General features: G+C 39.5%; 1 protein-coding gene across 5 annotated transcripts in view; it reads right to left on the bottom strand.

Annotated features, from left to right (window-relative positions):
- The window catches only part of ALDH1A2 (aldehyde dehydrogenase 1 family member A2), a 113,604-nt gene that overhangs the window by 9,217 nt on the left and 85,274 nt on the right, over positions 1-19,113 (bottom strand). For 4 of the 5 annotated variants that reach the window (XM_073586976.1, XM_073586974.1, XM_073586975.1 and 1 more), the window contains 4 exons: positions 8,688-8,790; positions 8,424-8,608; positions 7,772-7,936; positions 6,697-6,854 (listed from right to left, as the gene is read on the bottom strand). In XM_073586976.1, the coding sequence (XP_073443077.1) occupies positions 6,697-6,854; positions 7,772-7,936; positions 8,424-8,608; positions 8,688-8,790 (611 nt within the window). Of the gene's footprint in view, positions 1-6,641; positions 6,855-7,771; positions 7,937-8,423; positions 8,609-8,687; positions 8,791-19,113 lie in introns of all 5 variants that reach the window. The other variant, XR_012234392.1, reaches the window with a different exon arrangement.

Raw genomic sequence — 19,113 nt, 5'->3', positions numbered from 1 at the left:
TCCAGAAAAATGTTTCAATGCTTTTTCCAGTTTTAGAGATCACAGAAATGTACTCCACACTACGGATTAGTGTTTGACTAAGAAATGTAGTCCAGGAGAAGGTTTCAATGATTTTTCGGTGTGTTATGTAACACAAAGAAAAGGACCTCAAAGCAGGTAATACTTGATGGATCAAAAATATATTCAATTTTTGCAGTCCCTATTAAAAAAGTTGCAGCTATATATTTGCCATCAGACTGCACAGGCCTAATCCCTGTCAACAGACTCGATTCTGTCACTCTCCCTTCCATGGCTAAATGCAGATTGTATGTAATACAAACAGCAAAGCAAACAATTAGCCCTTATAAGGGCTGTTATCATGATGGCTCAACTTCAGCACCAGTATCAACACTACATGCCTCTGATTCATTATACTGTGCATACGGGCCAGGAGATGCACTTTCTTCCTTCAACATGAAGTGTCACAGAGCTGTGCAATAGTGTCAGTGTGCCGAGCCAGGTGATGCCTATCCTTTTCTAATCCTAGATGAAGTCAGACAGCCAAATCACAATAATGCCACAACCAAGATGGCTACAGCATTACAGTGACTTGCAGGAAATCTCCACATGATTATTAGCTGCATTAAAGGCACCAAAGATGCGGGGCCAGATTAGAGTTTTACATCGAGCACTGCCCATTGTTCGCCGAGTAACAAGAACATCCAAGCAGCATGATACTCGAGTGATAACAGAGTACGTTTGCTCATCCATAAATACAAAACAATAATTGGAGGAGAAAAAAAAAAAAAAAATATCACAAAACATGCATCAAATATGTTCAAAAACCACATGGGCAAAGATAGCCCTAAAACAATTGGATTCATAAACACGTGCCAAAACATACGAGATGATGCAATTATTATTCTGGTACTGCCGTGATATAGATAGACACATACTGTGCACACACACACGTATTCTAATTATCAACAATAGGCCATTTGAAATCATCAGCTTAACAATCACTGCCTGAGAGTAAATAAATCTTAAGAAGTGTGCACATACAGTGGGGAAAATAAGTATTGACGATTTTTCAAGTTTTCCCACCTACAAAAGTATGGAGGTCTGTAATTTTTATCATAAGTAAAATAAAAACCAGAAAATTATATTGTATGATTTTTACATGATCACATTGCATTTTATTGCATGAAGTAAGTATTTGATCACAATCCAAAGCAGGAAGAATTATTGCTCTTACAGACCTGCTGGCTTTGAAAAAAAACAAAAAAAAACCCTAAAAACAAAGTAAAAAACACTTCTACTCTGCACTCATTATTTGTATTAATGCATCTGTTTGAACTTGTTACCTGTTTAAAAGACACCTGTCCACACATTCAATCACACTCCAACCTCTCCAACATGTTCATGATCATACAGCTGTCTAAGGACACCAAGGACAAAATTGTAGCCTGCACAAGACTGAGATGGGCTACAGGACAATAGGCAAGCAGCTTGGTGAGAAGACACAATTATTAGAAAGTGGAAGAAACACAAGATGGCTGTAAAAATGCCTCGGCGTGGGGTAAGGATGATTCTGGGAAAGGTCAGGAATCAGCCCAGAACTACAGGGGTGGACCTGGTCAATGACCTTAAGAGAGCTGAGACCACAGTCTCAAATATTACCATTAGTAACACTAAGCAATCATGGATTAAAATCCTGCAGGGCCCAAAGGGTCCCTATGCTCAATTCCGGGCTGGTTTGAAGCCCACCAAGGACCATCTGGATGATCCAGAAGAGGAATTGGAGAAGGTCATATGGTCAGCGGAGTCCAAAAAAAAAAAATAAAATTTGTTATCAACGCCACTCGCCATTTTAGGAGGATGCGTACAACCCCAAGAACACTGTCCTAACGTGAAACATGATGAGGGAAGCATCATACTTTGGGGGTGCTTTTCTGCAAAAGGGAAAGGACAACTGCATCATATTGATGGCAAGAAGGATGGGTCATGTATTGTGAGATTTTGGCCAACAACCTCCTTCCATCAGTAAGATTAGTGAAGATGGGTTGTAGCTGGTTATTCCAGCATGACAATGACCTGAAACACACAGTCAGGGCTACTAAGGAGTGGCTCCATAACAAGCATTTCAAGGTCCTGGAGTGGCCTAACCAGTCTCAAGACCTGAACCCAGTAGCAAATATTTTGAGGGAGCTGAAACTCATTTTTGCCAAGTGACAGCCCCGAAACCTGAAAGATCTGAAGAAGATCTGAATGGGGAAGTGGGCCAAAATCCCTGCTGCAGTGAGTGCAAATTTGGTCAAGAAATACAGGAAATGTCTGACCTCTGTAACTGCAAACAAAAGGTTTCTACACCAAACACATTTTCCGGCACATTACAGATGATATGATCAGCTGTCATGTGCCCCTAACAGATGTGGGTGGATCGCGATCCAAACTCAGCTGTTAATTAGTTAAATGCAGCTGTCAATCTCTGACAGAGGCATTTAACTTGCACAAACCGGATGCGCGTCTTAGCACCGCCCATCGGCGCCCGTGTCACATGACCGCGGGTCGCCGATGGGTTGGCATGACAACCCCGGGTCTGCAAGAGACCCCAGTGGTTGTCATTGTCAAACTGCTATGACTGCCTCCCGGTAGTCACTCATAGCTGATGAGCACAGCAGCCCTGCTATATGTAACACAAGCAGATGATTGCAGCTTCTAGTTTCTTATGGAGACATAAAAGAAAAATTGTTAAAAAAAAAATCTAAAAAAGTTTTTAAAGTTAAAATCACTTCCATTATGCCCCATTCAAAATAAAACTGTGAACAAAAAAAGAAAAAATTATATATACATTTGCTATCGCCACGTTCAGAATTGTCAGATCTATGAAGACATAAAAAGTATTAATCCGATCATTAAATTGCTTAAAAAGAAAAAAAAAAATCAAATCCAAGGTAGAAAAAAAATTCAGCTCCGGGAATCTCATAAACCAAAATTTATTGAAAATTCTTAAACTCCATAACAAACCGCATAACAGTTAATTCCAAGGGGGAAAGGTCACACTAGTAGACATATTTCAGACCCCAAGGTCTTTAGTCATTGTCAATTTTAGCATAATGTGAACATGGCAAAAAAAAAAAAAAAAAAAAAAAAAACAATTGTGGAACTGCACTTTTTTGCAATTTCACCACAGTTAAGAATGTTTTTGCCCTTTTCCCGTGCACTGTATGGTAAAACCAAATGGTGTCGTTCAAAATTAAAACTCGTACCCCAAAAAACAAGCCCTCAAATGGCCATATTGATAAAATAACAAAAGTTATGACTTTGGGAAGAAAGGGAGGAAAAAAAATGGAAACACAAACATGTAAATACCCCTGGTCCTTAAGGGGTTAAGCTCTTTTTCTATTTTATCAAAAAGACTTATTTCATGCAATAAAATGCAAATTATGCGAGTCTTACAATGTGATTTTTTTGGTTTTATTTTTTCCATCTCTCACGGGTGAAGCATATCTATGATAAAAATTACAGACCTTTCCATTCTTTGTAGGTGGGAAAACTTGTAAAATCGGCAGTGCATCAAATACTTATTTTCCCAACTGTAGGTCCAAAAAGCAATACATTTCTATTACATAAAATAAAAGGGAACGCATAAATCAGTCCTATGACTTATGCAGTAGTATATATAGTCAAAGTAAGAACCAGGTCAGCCAAATATAGAAGACACTAGATAATCCACACAAACTATATAAATCATTCTACTGCAAAAGATAGTGGCTAAAGTGGATGAGATAGTCATTTCTAGCTATAAAAAAGTGTAAGCAGCAGTCAGGTTCTAAGACTTCTTTCAGGGGTGTATTGAGATAGATATTTATTATACATATTTTCTACCAGACCACAGCATATATAACATGGTCTACAATGCAGATAATTGCATATCATATAGTGTACATACAAGCTATAGAAAATATCCTAGTCACTAATGTATGGCATGGTGAGGCTTAATTGGGTTATTGCCAGATTTGGCTTAATGCCATTCAATGATATTAGATGACCTGAACCACATCATGTGTATTCCTGTGATCCTGCCTGTGGTCAGCACTTTCTCTTGATGGGCAGCATGGTAGCTCAGTGGTAGCATTACTGCTTTGCAACGCTGGGGTCTTGGGTTCATATCCCACCAAGGACAACATCTGAAAGGAGTTTGTTAATCACAGTTTGAACACTGCTGACTGGCAATATCAATTCCTTGGATATTTTTATGTATCCCTTTCCTCTTTTACACAGTTCAACTACCTTTTCCGGTAGGTCCGTTGACAATTCTTTTGCTTTCCCCATGACTCACAATCCAAAAACATCAGTGGCTGGATGAAATATGTAAGAGTCTGTCTGGATCCCAGAAACTCACTCTGCTTGTAATCAGTGTGTGTGCATAAAAACTAAGAGGTCACAGGTGAGAATGTTACCTTTAGTAGCCATTCAAACATATTTGAACAACTTCTGAACAACTTCTTATCAGGCCAAAATCCCCTGGGTATGTGAACTTTTGATCAGGGTCATTTGGATGTTTTGGGTTGTCATTATGATTTGAAAAGAAAAAACACAGTAGTTTGACAATAAATGGTTTCACCCAACCACTAATCATGAGTGGAGAAAAAGTTTTGGTGTTATCATTCATATTCTCTGAAAAAATACCAAGAAGGCAAAAATTCTACCGAGGTATGTAAACTTTTGAGTACAACTGTATATCCTTTATTAGCGTTCCATCATTTCCTATGCTTTAGGAGTCTGACAAAGATGGCCCTACCGCAATCAGATTCACAACTGTCAGTGTGGTTTTGTCACTGGTTAGTGCACATTTTGTGATATTTTAAATATTATATATTATGTTACTTTTCATATTTTTCAAAAACTGATACATTACTTGATTTAGAAAGTTGTAGACTGGGTCAACGTTAATAGGAAGAAAAGTGGCTGAATGGACAGATGGCATCTGCCAAAGAGACTGTTACTGAGTGCTGCTTGTCTCCAGTTGTCACTATGGATGTATAAACTTTTCTTGGGTGCACAAAATGCACAGGCGAAGCCCTGTATTTGACAGAAGTACTGTGGCACTGACTGCATTGGTCCCATTTTTGCATACCACCACAGATTTAAGGTACCGTTACACATAGCGATGCTCCAGCGATCCCGAAAATGATACGACCTGGTAAGGATCGCTGGTATGTCACTACATGGTCGCTAATAAGCTGTCAAACAGGCAGATCTACTCAACGACTCAGCAACGATACGGCGATCCGTATAATGACCTCGGCGGTCGTTGGGACCTTGTCACACAGCAGCTATTCTGACGACTCAGACCTCGATAGGCGTGCTTCAACGTTGCCTTTTCCACAACCCTCTGCTCCGATTGGTGGCCACTACTGCACTATCATTACGCAGTTTGCTTCAGCGTCCCTGTCTGAGTTGCTAGTGCGCTATTTATTCATGGATCCACAGTCACTGACACGGGGACACGCAATTATTATAACTGTACATGTTAAATGATATGATTGCATATAATTGATAGCTGACCTATAAAAGGAAACGCTACAAAGATCCTAATTTGAGACCACCAATCAGAGCTGAGGGGGCGTTGAAAAGACAAAGCAAAATCACGCATGCGTACCTGAGTTCTGAGTCGCCAACAGTCGCTCGTCGTTGTTATGGCGTCAAACACAGATATGCATGCTGGCCAGCGGGACACCAACAATAAAAAAAAAATGGCCTAGGACATTCCAGCACGATCAGCGATATCGCAGTGGGAGGCCGGTTGCCGCCATGTGTCACACGTAGCGAGATCGCTGGCGAGGTCGCTGTTGCGTCACAAAACCTGTGACATTTCAGCAATCTCGCTAACGATCTCGCTATGTGTGAAGTACCCCTTAATCTTTCACAATATGAAAAAAACCATTAGTTTACTGATATACATGAAAAATGGGTTAAAATATATGAACCCATTACTGAGACCAAGGTAAGAAGCAAGCATTAAATATATATTTTATACACAAAACTAGAATGACCTCCTGTAAATTTGTAATTCAGTATCTGGAGCTGTAAGGGATTTGGAATTTATACTGACTTTCAGGAGCCTCGGTTCTCAGGTTAGTATTGTGGTGAAACCCCATTGCACCAATTTACTTTGTAAATTAATTGTAAAATTCAAGCTATAGTTCTCCTTTAAAAAGCTCTTTGGGCTAGAAACTCCATAAATTGCATTGCTTCTAATAACCTTAAAGTGATGTCATATATCCTTTAATTAGAATTCATAGCCAATAAATATTTTCATGTACTTGGAAAGGCCCATTTTAAATTTACATTTTCAAGAAATGCCTAAAGGCAACTGAAAAGAAAAATATATATAGATCTACTAGCATTGCCTACTTAAAAGCATTTAACTGGAAACTAGAACAAGCGTAAAATAAATGGTTGAATGTGTCAGATTTTACAAAACACTTGACCAGTACACAAAGTATATATCAGTTTGTAATACCCCTTATTAAAAAGGGGTTATTGAATTCAGCAAGGTGTTACTGGGTTAGGTGGGGTCAATAACCTGTACACTATTCTACAGGGGTGCAACAGTATTTTGTATTTTCTAAAGTACATGCACACAGATGTCATACATTTGGCATGCATTGTTGGTTGCTGGGGCGTTTAAGTTTTCAGGTATGTTATTACCATACAGTTCCAGCTTGCATCGCTGATGACACCGTAAGGGCCTTGTTGATATCATTTGTAAATACAGCTGCAACTAGCCCATAATCAGAATTGTTGGCTCGCTCTATAACTTCTTCCATGGTTTTAAACCTTAGTATTTGTTGTACTGGTCCAAATATCTGCAAATGATTTGTGAAACGAGTCAGAATTTAAAACAAAAGAAAAGCAACAACTTACAATCATTGTCTATAAGCGGTTTGTACAATTTTATGCATTTCTCTGCCCAGTTGATACTAAATATGAGAGACAGACACCCACTATATATTACTGTTAATTTTTCTCTCCATTTTCTGTATATATTTGGAATGTACTGAGCTAAGAAAATCAGATAGGCTTGTGATATCGCACTTTGGATTTTTGTTATATGGAAATTACATTCTAAACAGTCAATATAACAAAAAAAAATTAAAAAGGGGGTGTTGCCCTTCAGTAAATGGATGTTTTCAGCTGCAGATTATCATCAAGAGACAAACCGCAGTTTGCTTTCCTTCTCCGGTTCCACCGACAAGTCTCCGCCGATGCTTCCGACGTCTGGCATTGACTGACCTTAACAGTCAGTCAATCAGGGCACTCTGCAGCTCTGATAGGGACATTTCATCTACACTAGCGGAGCCAGTGAATGCACAAGTAGGCTGCCGCGCTGTTGACAGAATATCAGACCCACAGCCAATGACAGACTCCGTATCGGTGGAGACTTTTTGGTAGGCACAAGTAAGGCAAGTACAATGCAGTTTGTTTCTTCCTAGTAAGCTGCAGCAGGGGGACATTTATTTATTGAAAGGGAATATTTTGCCAGCCTAGGGCCAGGATCAATCCATAAAGTACATTACTTAAATCTAACCATGCTACACTGTAGTTTATGTCTAACATTACATATCTAGTTGGCAAGGTCATGATTTATTTTCAGTTTACAATATCAAGTGCAAAGATGCCAAATGCTGCCATGTGTGCAGACAATTCTACATCAGAAACATAAGAGAATTACTAACTTCTCATTCTAGTAGTAGATACAACAAAAAAAATGAAGAGATCTTACCTCCTCTTTTGCAATCCTCATGTCATCTGACACATTGGAAAAGACCGTTGGCTCTATGAAGAATCCTTTCCTTCCTAGAGGTTTTCCTCCACATTCCAGTTTAGCACCTTCAGCAAGACCACTCTGAATCATATCCAAAATTTTATTATATTGTTTCTTGTCCGTCTGGAAAATACAAGAGAAACAGAATCAAGTGAAACCAAAGCATAATCGGACATTGTGAGCCACTCCTCAGACTATGTCTATGGCTCCCATACATGTTCGATTAAAGTCACCAGAGCAAAACCCTTTTTCCTTAGGACTGGTCAAATATGATCTATATAGGGGGCCATCTGATTCTCTACATAGATTAATGATCATTCCCCCCACAAACTATAGAGGAAAACCAATATCAGGCAGTTGAAATTCAAGGTGTTTTCAGGGGACATAAGCCACCAGAGATTTCTGTGAGTGGTTTCTACTCACTAGATAGAGTGGCCACTACACACTTTTTGGAGCTGTGCGGTTTGGTTTGATTCATATCTAGCAGCTATTGGAGCTGAAAAACAGCTGATTTTTGGTTGTGGTGGGTGTCAGATCTTTATCATTGTCATGAGCTTGGATAACTCTTTAAATTCTTTTAAGGTTATCCAATGTGTCAAACTTCTAATACCTGTGGACCTTGTTCTGTAGTTGGATCAAAGGGACTTCCAACTATTCTTCTCTTTGCCCGTTCAACACTTCTCTGAACAAATTCATCATAAATTGAGTCTTCAACAAATGTTCGTGAGCCTGCCGTACAGCACTGTCCTTGGTTGAAAAAGACTCCTTGGTGTGCCTGTTCCACTGCATAATCCACTAGAAAATATAATAAAGTTGTTGATTAAGACATAATTGACCATATCAATTTGAATACATTGGTTGAGATCAGACTTACAATCAGCATCTGCAAATATAATGTTGGGACTTTTCCCTCCCAATTCAAGAGTCACTCTTTTAAGGTTGCTTTTCCCGGCACCTTCTTGAATTAACTTTCCAACCTTAAAAAAATATATATAAATAAAATTGTATTAACAAAACATAGGAAAGCTATCAAATGTAGAGCAATTGCATAAATTATATGCACGCTTCAAACCAGTCTTTACTTTCTAACTTCCCCTCCAAACCCAGAGAGAAAGTATATTAAAGCAGGATCAATCTAAATCTATAGTAAGAATGCCCAGCACATGGTTTTCTATGTAACTTTATCAGAAATAAAATCTATATAATTAACCATGTGCCCCTAAACTCCATTTTAATCTGTCGTTTAGAAGATATGCATAAAAAAAAAAAAAAAAAAAAAAAAAAACACGACAAGAATAAAAGGCTACAGAGGAAATGAACTATGAATTGCAACATTATAGAAGATCAGCCATTTAAACTGTTCTGGTTACTTTAGGTCTAACTCTACAAGTTTAATCTGCTTGACCTAGTCTATTGATATATACATTTTAATCCATAGCATATATCATTGGCAGCCATTTTTCCCACTGAGTTTTCCTGTTTTACATCAAACTACAGAAGTGAATGAGCAGTATATGAATTTTCACCGGACATAGAAAGCTTTACTTCCACCCCATGCTAAGATTAATGTATAATTATGCAAAGAACTACATTGAAGTCTTGTTTCCAAACTTAATAATACGACAAATTAAATTCTAAGATATCCTGGATTTTATTTTCATCTTTCCTTTTACCCATCTTAATAAAAACATTAGATTTATAGCAACTCCAGAAACTTTATTGCATTATTGTAAGTAATTACCAAACAATATAAGCCAAGGTATACTACAGAAGTATATTAGTATATAATGAAGTTTGGATGGTAAAAACAGATTGATATAAAACAAAACCCAAAAAAGAAAAAGCTTTATGAAGGGTAAAGCTAAGCTTAGGCAATCTGCAGCTCTTCAATTTCAGATCCCACAAAAATGGATGGACAAACCTTGTTTATGTCTGGCTTAAGAAATACAAGTCAGGCCTGTTTTAATGGCTTTTCTGCTGCATGACTTTTATAAAAGCAAGAAAGATTAGAATTTGCAACAATAAATACACTTGAAGTAGCAAAAATGTTTAGATAGAAAGCTGCAGCAGCTAATGTCCTAGCCCCTATAAAACTCATTCTCTACTTTTGGCTCATTTGTTATTAGAAAACATTGCACAATCAAGTTAACAACTCATTAATTAAGCTGAGGTTGGATGCTCTGTGTACACCATACAGTACATGACATTAATCTCACTTAAGAAATGAAAAGGGAATCAGTGCAACAAACAGCTGTATTACCAAACATTTGTTTGGCATTAAGCACTTGTAATACTCCTGTAGCGCGCTTTGATGGCTTCACTTGTATCTTTTGAGCAAAGATGAGATCATGGTTTGTATAAAGAAAATGCATTGCCAAGCATAACAGAACATAAAAGTTGGTTTAATAGTGTCCAAAAATAATAAAAAAAATCTAAATGTTTAATGAATAATCTGCAATTCTCCCACCCATAAAATACCCACAAAAAAAAAAAAAAAAAAAAAAAGACAGGTCTCCTCATGGAATCCATTTTAATTACTGTAACTCCCGATATGCATGGTTAGCTATACATACATAATGTAGTAGATCGCTACTTAATTAAGTACTTACCTTAATGTCATTACAGGTTATTATTAGGGACTAGCTGCTGGCCCGATTCTAAAGCATCGGGTACTCTAGAATATGGCCAGCGGGAGATTAAAATAAAAAAGTGATATTCTCACCATCCGACAGCCCCCGGACTGTGTCCCTCCTCTCCACGCTCCCGGCATCTTCCGTTCCCAGTATTGCTTTGCGCCAAAGACCGCTGCTGACGTCACTCTCGCAAGAGCGCGACGTCATCAGCGGTCTTTGGCGCAAAGCCTTACTGGGAACGGAAGATGCCGGGAGCGTTGAGAGGAGAGAAAATGTCCTGAGGCCGTCGGAAGGTGAGTATATCACTCTTTTTTATCTTAATTCTATTTTTTACATGTTTATGGTACCCAGGGTCTGGATGAGTCTCCTCTCCTCTGGACCATGGGTACCGCTAGCCGGTCATCTCCTGGCTGAGTCGCCGCTGCTGACGCCCGTGTGCCCGGAAATGACCCGCGGCAACCGTCGGGAGATCAGCGGCTAGCGCTGGTAGGGGTGGCATGCATCCTTCTAATTGAGGACTGCGTCTGCGCACTGTGCCTGTCGCTGATTGGTTGAGGCATGGCAGCCGCGACCAATCAGCAATGCAGGATATCGGTTACAGACACCATAAGATTATATATATATATACAGTGGGGAAAAAAAGTATTTAGTCAGTCAGCAATAGTGCAAGTTCCACTACTTAAAAAGATGAGAGGCGTCTGTAATTTACATCATAGGTAGACCTCAACTATGGGAGACAAACTGAGAAAAAAAAAATCCAGAAAATCACATTGTCTGTTTTTTTTTTCATTTTATTTGCATATTATGGTGGAAAATAAGTATTTGGTCAGAAACAAAATTTCATCTCAATACTTTGTGATATATCCTTTGTTGGCAATGACAGAGGTCAAACGTTTTCTGTAAGTCTTCACAAGGTTGCCACACACTGTTGTTGGTATGTTGGCCCATTCCTCCATGCAGATCTCCTCTAGAGCAGTGATGTTTTTGGCTTTTCGCTTGGCAAGACGGACTTTCAACTCCCTCCAAAGGTTTTCTATAGGGTTGAGATCTGGAGACTGGCTAGGCCACTCCAGGACCTTGAAATGCTTCTTACGAAGCCACTCCTTCGTTGCCCTGGCGGTGTGCTTTGGATCATTGTCATGTTGAAAGACCCAGCCACGTTTCATCTTCAATGCCCTTGCTGATGGAAGGAGGTTTGCACTCAAAATCTCACGATACATGGCCCCATTCATTCTTTCATGTACCCGGATCAGTCGTCCTGGCCCCTTTGCAGAGAAACAGCCCCAAAGCATGATGTTTCCACCACCATGCTTTACAGTAGGTATGGTGTTTGATGGATGCAACTCAGTATTCTTTTTCCTCCAAACACGACAAGTTGTGTTTCTACCAAACAGTTCCAGTTTAGTTTCATCAGACCATAGGACATTCTCCCAAAACTCCTCTGGATCATCCAAATGCTCTCTAGCAAACTTCAGACGGGCCCGGACATGTACAGGCTTAAGCAGTGGGACACGTCTGGCACTGCAGGATCTGAGTCCATGGTGGCGTAGTGTGTTACTTATGGTAGGCCTTGTTACATTGGTCCCAGCTCTCTGCAGTTCATTCACTAGGTCCCCCCCCGCGTGGTTCTGGGATTTTTGCTCACCGTTCTTGTGATCATTCTGACCCCACGGGGTGGGATTTTGCGTGGAGCACCAGATTGAGGGAGATTATCAGTGGTCTTGTATGTCTTCCATTTTCTAATTATTGCTCCCACAGTTGATTTCTTCACTCCAAGCTGGTTGGCTATTGCAGATTCAGTCTTCCCAGCCTGGTGCAGGGCTACAATTTTGTTTCTGGTGTCCTTTGACAGCTCTTTGGTCTTCACCATAGTGGAGTTTGGAGTCAGACTGTTTGAGGGTGTGCACAGGTGTCTTTTTATACTGATAAGTTTAAACAGGTGCCATTACTACAGGTAATGAGTGGAGGAAAGAGGAGACTCTTAAAGAAGAAGTTACAGGTCTGTGAGAGCCAGAAATCTTGATTGCTTGTTTCTGACCAAATACTTATTTTCCACCATAATATGCAAATAAAATGAAAAAAAACAGACAATGTGATTTTCTGGATTTTTTTTTCTCAGTCTGTCTCCCATAGTTGAGGGCTACCTATGATGTAAATTACAGACGCCTCTCATCTTTTTAAGTGGTGGAACTTGCACTATTGCTGACTGACTAAATACTTTTTTCTATATATATATATATATATATATATATATATATATATATATATATATATATATATATATATATATATATATGTGAATAGCTTCAGACAACTCCTTATCCGAATAGCTATAGCTCTTACCGAAATAGCTGCATCGGGAACCCGGATAACTGGAGCTCTCCCAATAACCAGCTGTTCGGTGCCGCAGCTGCATGTGTTTTGGCTGTGTGACAGTCACAACACATGCCTGGAGAGCCCAACAAACAGGCTCTCCATGCATGTGTTGTGATTGTCACACAGCTGCAATGGCGCCAAACAGCCGATTATCGGGAGCGCTCCAGGTATCCGGGTTCCTGACACAGCTATTCGGTAAGCACTATAGCTATTCTGATAAGGAGTTATCCAAAACTATTAGTTCATACTTGGTTATTATTTACAGAAAATGTTAAAGTGACAAATAATTGAAGTTTCAACTTTTTTAAAACCTCATTACCAATCATAAATAGGTCACTGTGGTGGCTTACATAACCTTCCTTGAATCTATCTAGGGTGTGATAGGGATTGCAGACACAATTTGAGCTTGAAGTCTGGTGGAAGCCAAAAGGTTCATTTAACCCATTTTAGAAAAGTCAGTGCTATTAGAGATGCACGATAGCTGGGGGGCCCTGTTTCCATAAGCTTCAAGTTACATTGGTTTTATGGGTGTTTTAAAAATGGAAGAATGAGGTCATCATCTTCCATTTTATTACCTCTGCCATTACTGGAGGAATTGGTAAAAAGAGATGTGCTTGGAAACACAATCTGACTGCACAAGTGCAAGCCGGCATGCATTCTCTGACAAGCGACAATGTTTATAATAGAAAATACAGTTGGGGATCATAGCCAAATCTCTAATAGTGATGAGCGAGCACTAAAATGCTCAATTGCTTGTTACTCAAGCTAATAATGTCATAATGATCGGGAGCTCGACCCAAGGAACGAGTAGAATGGAAATCAATGGGAAACTCAAGCATTTTTCCAGTGGGCCCGCCCCAGAGGTCTGGAGGAGTGTAAAAATTGCTCAAATTTATGGAAACAGTGCTGAAAATTGCATGGGAACGGAATGGGAAAGACCCCTGGATGTATCTCTAAAACACAGGTCACTGCTGGGAACAATGGTGTCAGAGTATTACGCCACTTTTAACCCCTCCCTTTACCCCCAAGGGTGGTTTGCACGTTAATGACCAGGCCAATTGTTACAATTCTGACCACTGTCCCTTTATGAGGTAGTAACTCTGGAATGCTTTCATGGATCCTGGTGATTCTGACATTGTTTTTCTCGTGACATATTGTACTTCATGATAGTGGTAAAATTTCATTCATATAATTTGCGTTTATTTGTGAAAAAAAAATGGAAATTTGGCGAAAATCTTGAAGATTTTGCAATTTTCCAACTTTTAATTTTTATGCCCTTAAATCACAGAGATATGGCACACAAAAAACTTCGTAAGTAACATTTCCCATATGTTTACTTTACATCAGCAAAATTTTGGAACAAATTTTTTTTTTGTTAGGAAGTTATATGGGTTAAACGTTGACCAACGATTTCTAATTTTTACACCACCATTTTTTTTAAGGACCCATATCACATTTGAAGTCACTTTGAGGGGGTCTATATGATAGAAAATACCCAAAAGCGACAACATTCTAAAAACTGCACCCCTCAAGGTGCTCAAAACCACATTTAAGAAGTTTATTAACCCACATTCACAGGAATTTTTTGAATGTTTAAAAAAAAAAAATGAACACAACTTTTCTTTACAAAAAAAAAACTTCAGGTCCTTTTTTTATTTTACCAAGGGTAACAGGAGAAATTCAACTGCAAAAGTTATTGTGCAATTTGTCCTGAGTACGCCGATACCTGATATGTGGGGGGAACCACTGTTTTGGCGCATGGCAGAGCTCGGAAGGGAATGAGCGCCGTTTGACTTTTTCAACGCAGAATTGGCTGGCATGGAGATCAGACGCCATGTTGCGTTTGGAGAGCCCCTGATGTTCCTAAACAGTGGAAACCTCCCAATTCAAACTACATTCCTAACGCCAACACACCCCTAACCCTAATCTCAGCCCTAACGGGAAAATGGAAATAAATACATATTTTTAATTTTATTATTTTTCCCTAACTAAGGGGGGATAAAGGGGGGTTTGATTTACTATTTATAGAGGGCTTTTATGTTTGGCAGCTGTCACATGCTAAAAGACACTTTTTATTGTAAAAATAGTTTTTGCATCACCACATTTTGAGAGCTATAATTTTTCCATATTTTGACCCGCTAACATAGGAAAAAAATAAAAAAAACACACATATGAAAGGTAGACTCACCAAACTCTGACTGATGCACTAGCAGGATACAGCAGGGCCTCATTGCTAAAGGCTGGGGCAGCACATTTGCAACCCACTGATAAAGACAGCTAGTAACCCAACAAGAGAGGGGCTGGCTGCCTAGTGGGGAAAATGCACACAGATAAGGCTTGCATAGGACATCTGTCACACAGTGCGTTGCAAAGTGTCTGAACAGCCTATTGATCACGCCCATAGTATTAGAAGGCAGGCTGTTTGTGCACTATATATATGCATCACACAGAAAAAAACTAAGCCAACATAAAGAGGCCTAGCTGCATCCTGCAAAGATGATAAAAAGTGCAAAAAGATTTATCAATGGAGGCCTGCTGCATCCTGCTAGTGCATCAGTCAGGGTTTGGTGTGTCAACCTTTCATATGTATGTTTTCCATATTTTGACCCAGAGAGTCATGTGAGGCCTTATTTTTTGTGGGACGAGTTGACGTTTCTATTGGTACAATTTTCGGGCACGTGACTTTTTTGATCGCATTTTATTCCGATTTTTGGGACGCAGAATGAACAAAAACCATCATTTCATGAATTTCTTTTTGGGGGGGGCGTTTACATCATTCTGCATGTGGCAAAATTGATAAAGTGGTATTATTCTTCTGGTCAGTAGGATTACAGCGATACCTCATTTATATTTTTTTATGTTTTGGCGCTTTTATACCATAAAAACAATTTTATATAAAAATATTTTTGTATCTTTATTCTGCGAGCTATAACTACATATCGCGCTGCTCCGAGGGTCTTAGGGAAGCACGCAGGGAGCCCAGTCCCTGCGCGATTCTTCCCTATGCCCGCGGTACACTGCGATCATGCTTGATCGCAGTGTGCCAGGGGTTAACGTGCCGGGGTGGTCCATGACTGCCCCTGGCACATAGTGCCTGGTGCCAGGTGTTAGCTGTGATAATCAGCTGACACCCGGCCGCGATCAATGATGCCCGAGCACCGCTGATCGCTATGACGTACTATCCCATCCAGGTCACATGGGTGGGATAGTATGTCAGATGGCAGAAAGGGGTTAAGGACAGACAAAAATATCCAAAACCGAAGATATTTCTTCCACTAAATTCGATTTTAGAGAAAGATTCATTCAAAGACCTCTATATAAAAGCAAAATAAAGAAAAAAAATTTTCCTCGACACCTTGGGTTATGTTCACACATAGTGTTTTTGCATGTTTGCATTGCTTTGAATGGTGAAAAAAAAAAAAAAAGAAAAAAAAAAAAAATCACCAGGAAATGTAATTTTAACATTTTACTGCCTTATCTGGTCATGTGGTCAGTGAGAAATGATCAGACACAACCAGTTTAAATTTATGAAGGAGGGACTCTGAAAATTACACAGGCTTTTTTTTCAGGGCCATCAGGCAGTCCTCACTGTAATTTTAGAGGTCCAGCAGCCAGTCCTCACTAAGCATTTTTGGAGGGCCAGTCGCCGCTATGCTTTGTATAGCCATACGTTAATACTGCAATATTAATTTATCCATCTGAGGTGGGCAAATCTTCTATTTCGTAATAATACTGTGAAGTTGGAAACTTGGAGGGCCAGTAGGCAGCACCATTTTTAGAGGGCCAGCAAGTGTCTTGTGAACAGATGAGACTAGGAGAGCTTTCTGATAAAGCACATCATTCTACTGCTTACTGTAAATGGAATGAGGCATACAAATAAAAGAACAGTAGTTACAGTCAAATATTGGAGGTTCAAAGATATTTTGAGGTGGTTTTGTTACCTCTGGCACTGGCTGGCTTGATTGTGTGCAAGGCATCTTGAAATGTGAAGACTCCCAAAGGATTTTGGGTTGCAATGTAGTGCCCAGTGTCAAAGTTGGGTTTGCATCCTAGGTCATGGATCTTCCAGCAGGACAATGACCCCAAACATACTTCAAGAAGCACCCAGAAATGGATGGAAACAAAGCACTGGAGAGTTTAGTAGGGGTAATTTTAGCTCCAGTGGCGTAAAGTCTCCCACCACTACCTCTTACATACAGATAATTCAGAGAAACTGTGGATGAACACATTAAATCAAATAATTGTGCCTGATTTGATGAACTTCTGAGTACAGATCACCGTAAAAACACAAATATATCAATGGGTATGGAAAGTAGCAATCAAGTTATGGACTGCATAAGAGATTTAGGTGACCAGAATAAACACTCATTTCCAGCAGATGATACCCAGCACCTACCCCTATACTAAATGCAGCCAGCAAAGAATAAAATAGATATTACCTAGATTTTTTTTCTAGGTTGCAACAGCAAGGTTTATACTTTAGGCAATTATCCATGACTAGATGCCTGTAATATACTATCCACTTGTCAACAAATGGAAAGTTTGTGGCCTATATCCGTGCGGCAAGGTAATGAAAAAACATCAAATGCTGGAAATATTGGATTGTAAAAAAAAAAAAAATCCTCCTGAAGAAGTGGGCTACACTTGCTACACTTCGAAACACGTAGCAAATTTAAAAAAAAATTTTTTTTTACTACTTTATCTCTAGTATTTGATGTTTCTTCATCACCTTGCAGAGATTATATAGACCAGGGTTCCCCAACTCCAGTCCTCAAGACCCACCAACAGATCATGTTTTCAGGATTTCCCTTGTATTGTACAGGTGATGCAATTATCACCTGGGCAATACTAAGGAAATCCTGAAAACATGACCTGTTGGTGGGCCTTGAGGACTGGAATTGGAGAACCCTGATATAGACCACAAACTTTCCATTTGTTACATATTTCTTTGTTGAAATCTGCAGCAGCCATACAACCTGGAATAAGGTCGGCATATATTGATACCATTTTTAGTATTATTACTATCTGATAAGCCCCTGTTTTGCACTATTTTTTCTCCTCAGCAGTAGTAGCTATCCCTAGTGCAACAGCTCGCCCTACATGAATTGCAGATAAGAGTGGTATTAGAGAATAGAATGTATTTGAATGAGCCCTGAAAAAAAATTATCAGGGTACGTTTCCATGTACCATAATGTCTTCGCTTTGAATGAAGCGGAAACCCCGCTCCCCCCACTTCTGTATGCGCGGTGATACCGGATGTGCTCATTGAACACATCCCGAATTGCCGCAACGTATCCATAGAGTAGGCTATTTACCTTGCAGATACTGAGCGTCTCCGCAAGGTAAACAGACATGCTGCAGTCTAAAAAGACATGCCGCATGTCCAGTTTAGTGGGTGTGTCACCTTTGTATTCGGACGCATAGTGGAGATGGGATTTCATAAAACCCCCGCACTATTCTGTAACATCTGGCCACTGTGGACTAAACTCTGTGGCTGTATGCAGCGTTCAATCCGGAGCAAATACTGAATGTTTCCACTAACGAGGAAACATACCCTTAGTTTAACGTAGCAGTGTCAAGGACTATTACTACATCAACCCTATGGAGAACATAGTGGAGCGTTTTGCATCTACTAAGCCTGATACGGAGGAGACCAGGGTCTTCTGTGCTTACTGTACAAATTCTCCTGTCCAAGCTGTGAAATCTTGTATGTAGTATGAGAACTCCCTTTATGACCACCTGACAGCTCACAATAAGACATTAAATCATATTCTAATAGAACCCACCGGCTCTCTTGGTTTTCAAAAATGTTCCCTCAACTAGAAGGTGGAGCATCAGAAAAGCATTTTTTCCCTCCATTACTAAGGAGTGGGTCTCTTAGAAGAAGGAGACCCTTTAATATCACTTTGAAGAGATGTAGTGGAGGACCTCAGATAATTTTTTTCCCCTAATTATTAAGTAATGGGTATCCTAGACTGGTAATGCCCATGTATTACCACAAAGCACATGGGCTAAAAAATTTTTACCACTGGAGTATATATTTATATTCAGAATGTTTGAGGTAGGCCTCTAAAAAATGTTAATGTGGGCATCACTAAAACACCCTTTAAAAAATTTACAGCGAGGGTAGCATGATCACCCTGTTGATATGGTGGTGAAGGACGAGGACGATACAAAAAAGATGAAATCCTGAAGCGTATACCCATGTTTGGATGTGATGAGTGCATGGGAATAGCTCAGGAAAAAATAAAACACTGGATTTGAGCTTCTGTTCCACTGCAGTCATCTGGT

The sequence above is a fragment of the Dendrobates tinctorius genome, unplaced genomic scaffold (assembly GCF_039654945.1).
Source record: "Dendrobates tinctorius isolate UK_male_01 unplaced genomic scaffold, ASM3965494v1 ptg000097l, whole genome shotgun sequence".
Lineage (NCBI taxonomy): Eukaryota > Metazoa > Chordata > Amphibia > Anura > Dendrobatidae > Dendrobates > Dendrobates tinctorius.
Note: the sequence above shows the minus strand (reverse complement) of the source record. Positions and strands in the feature narration are given on the sequence as shown.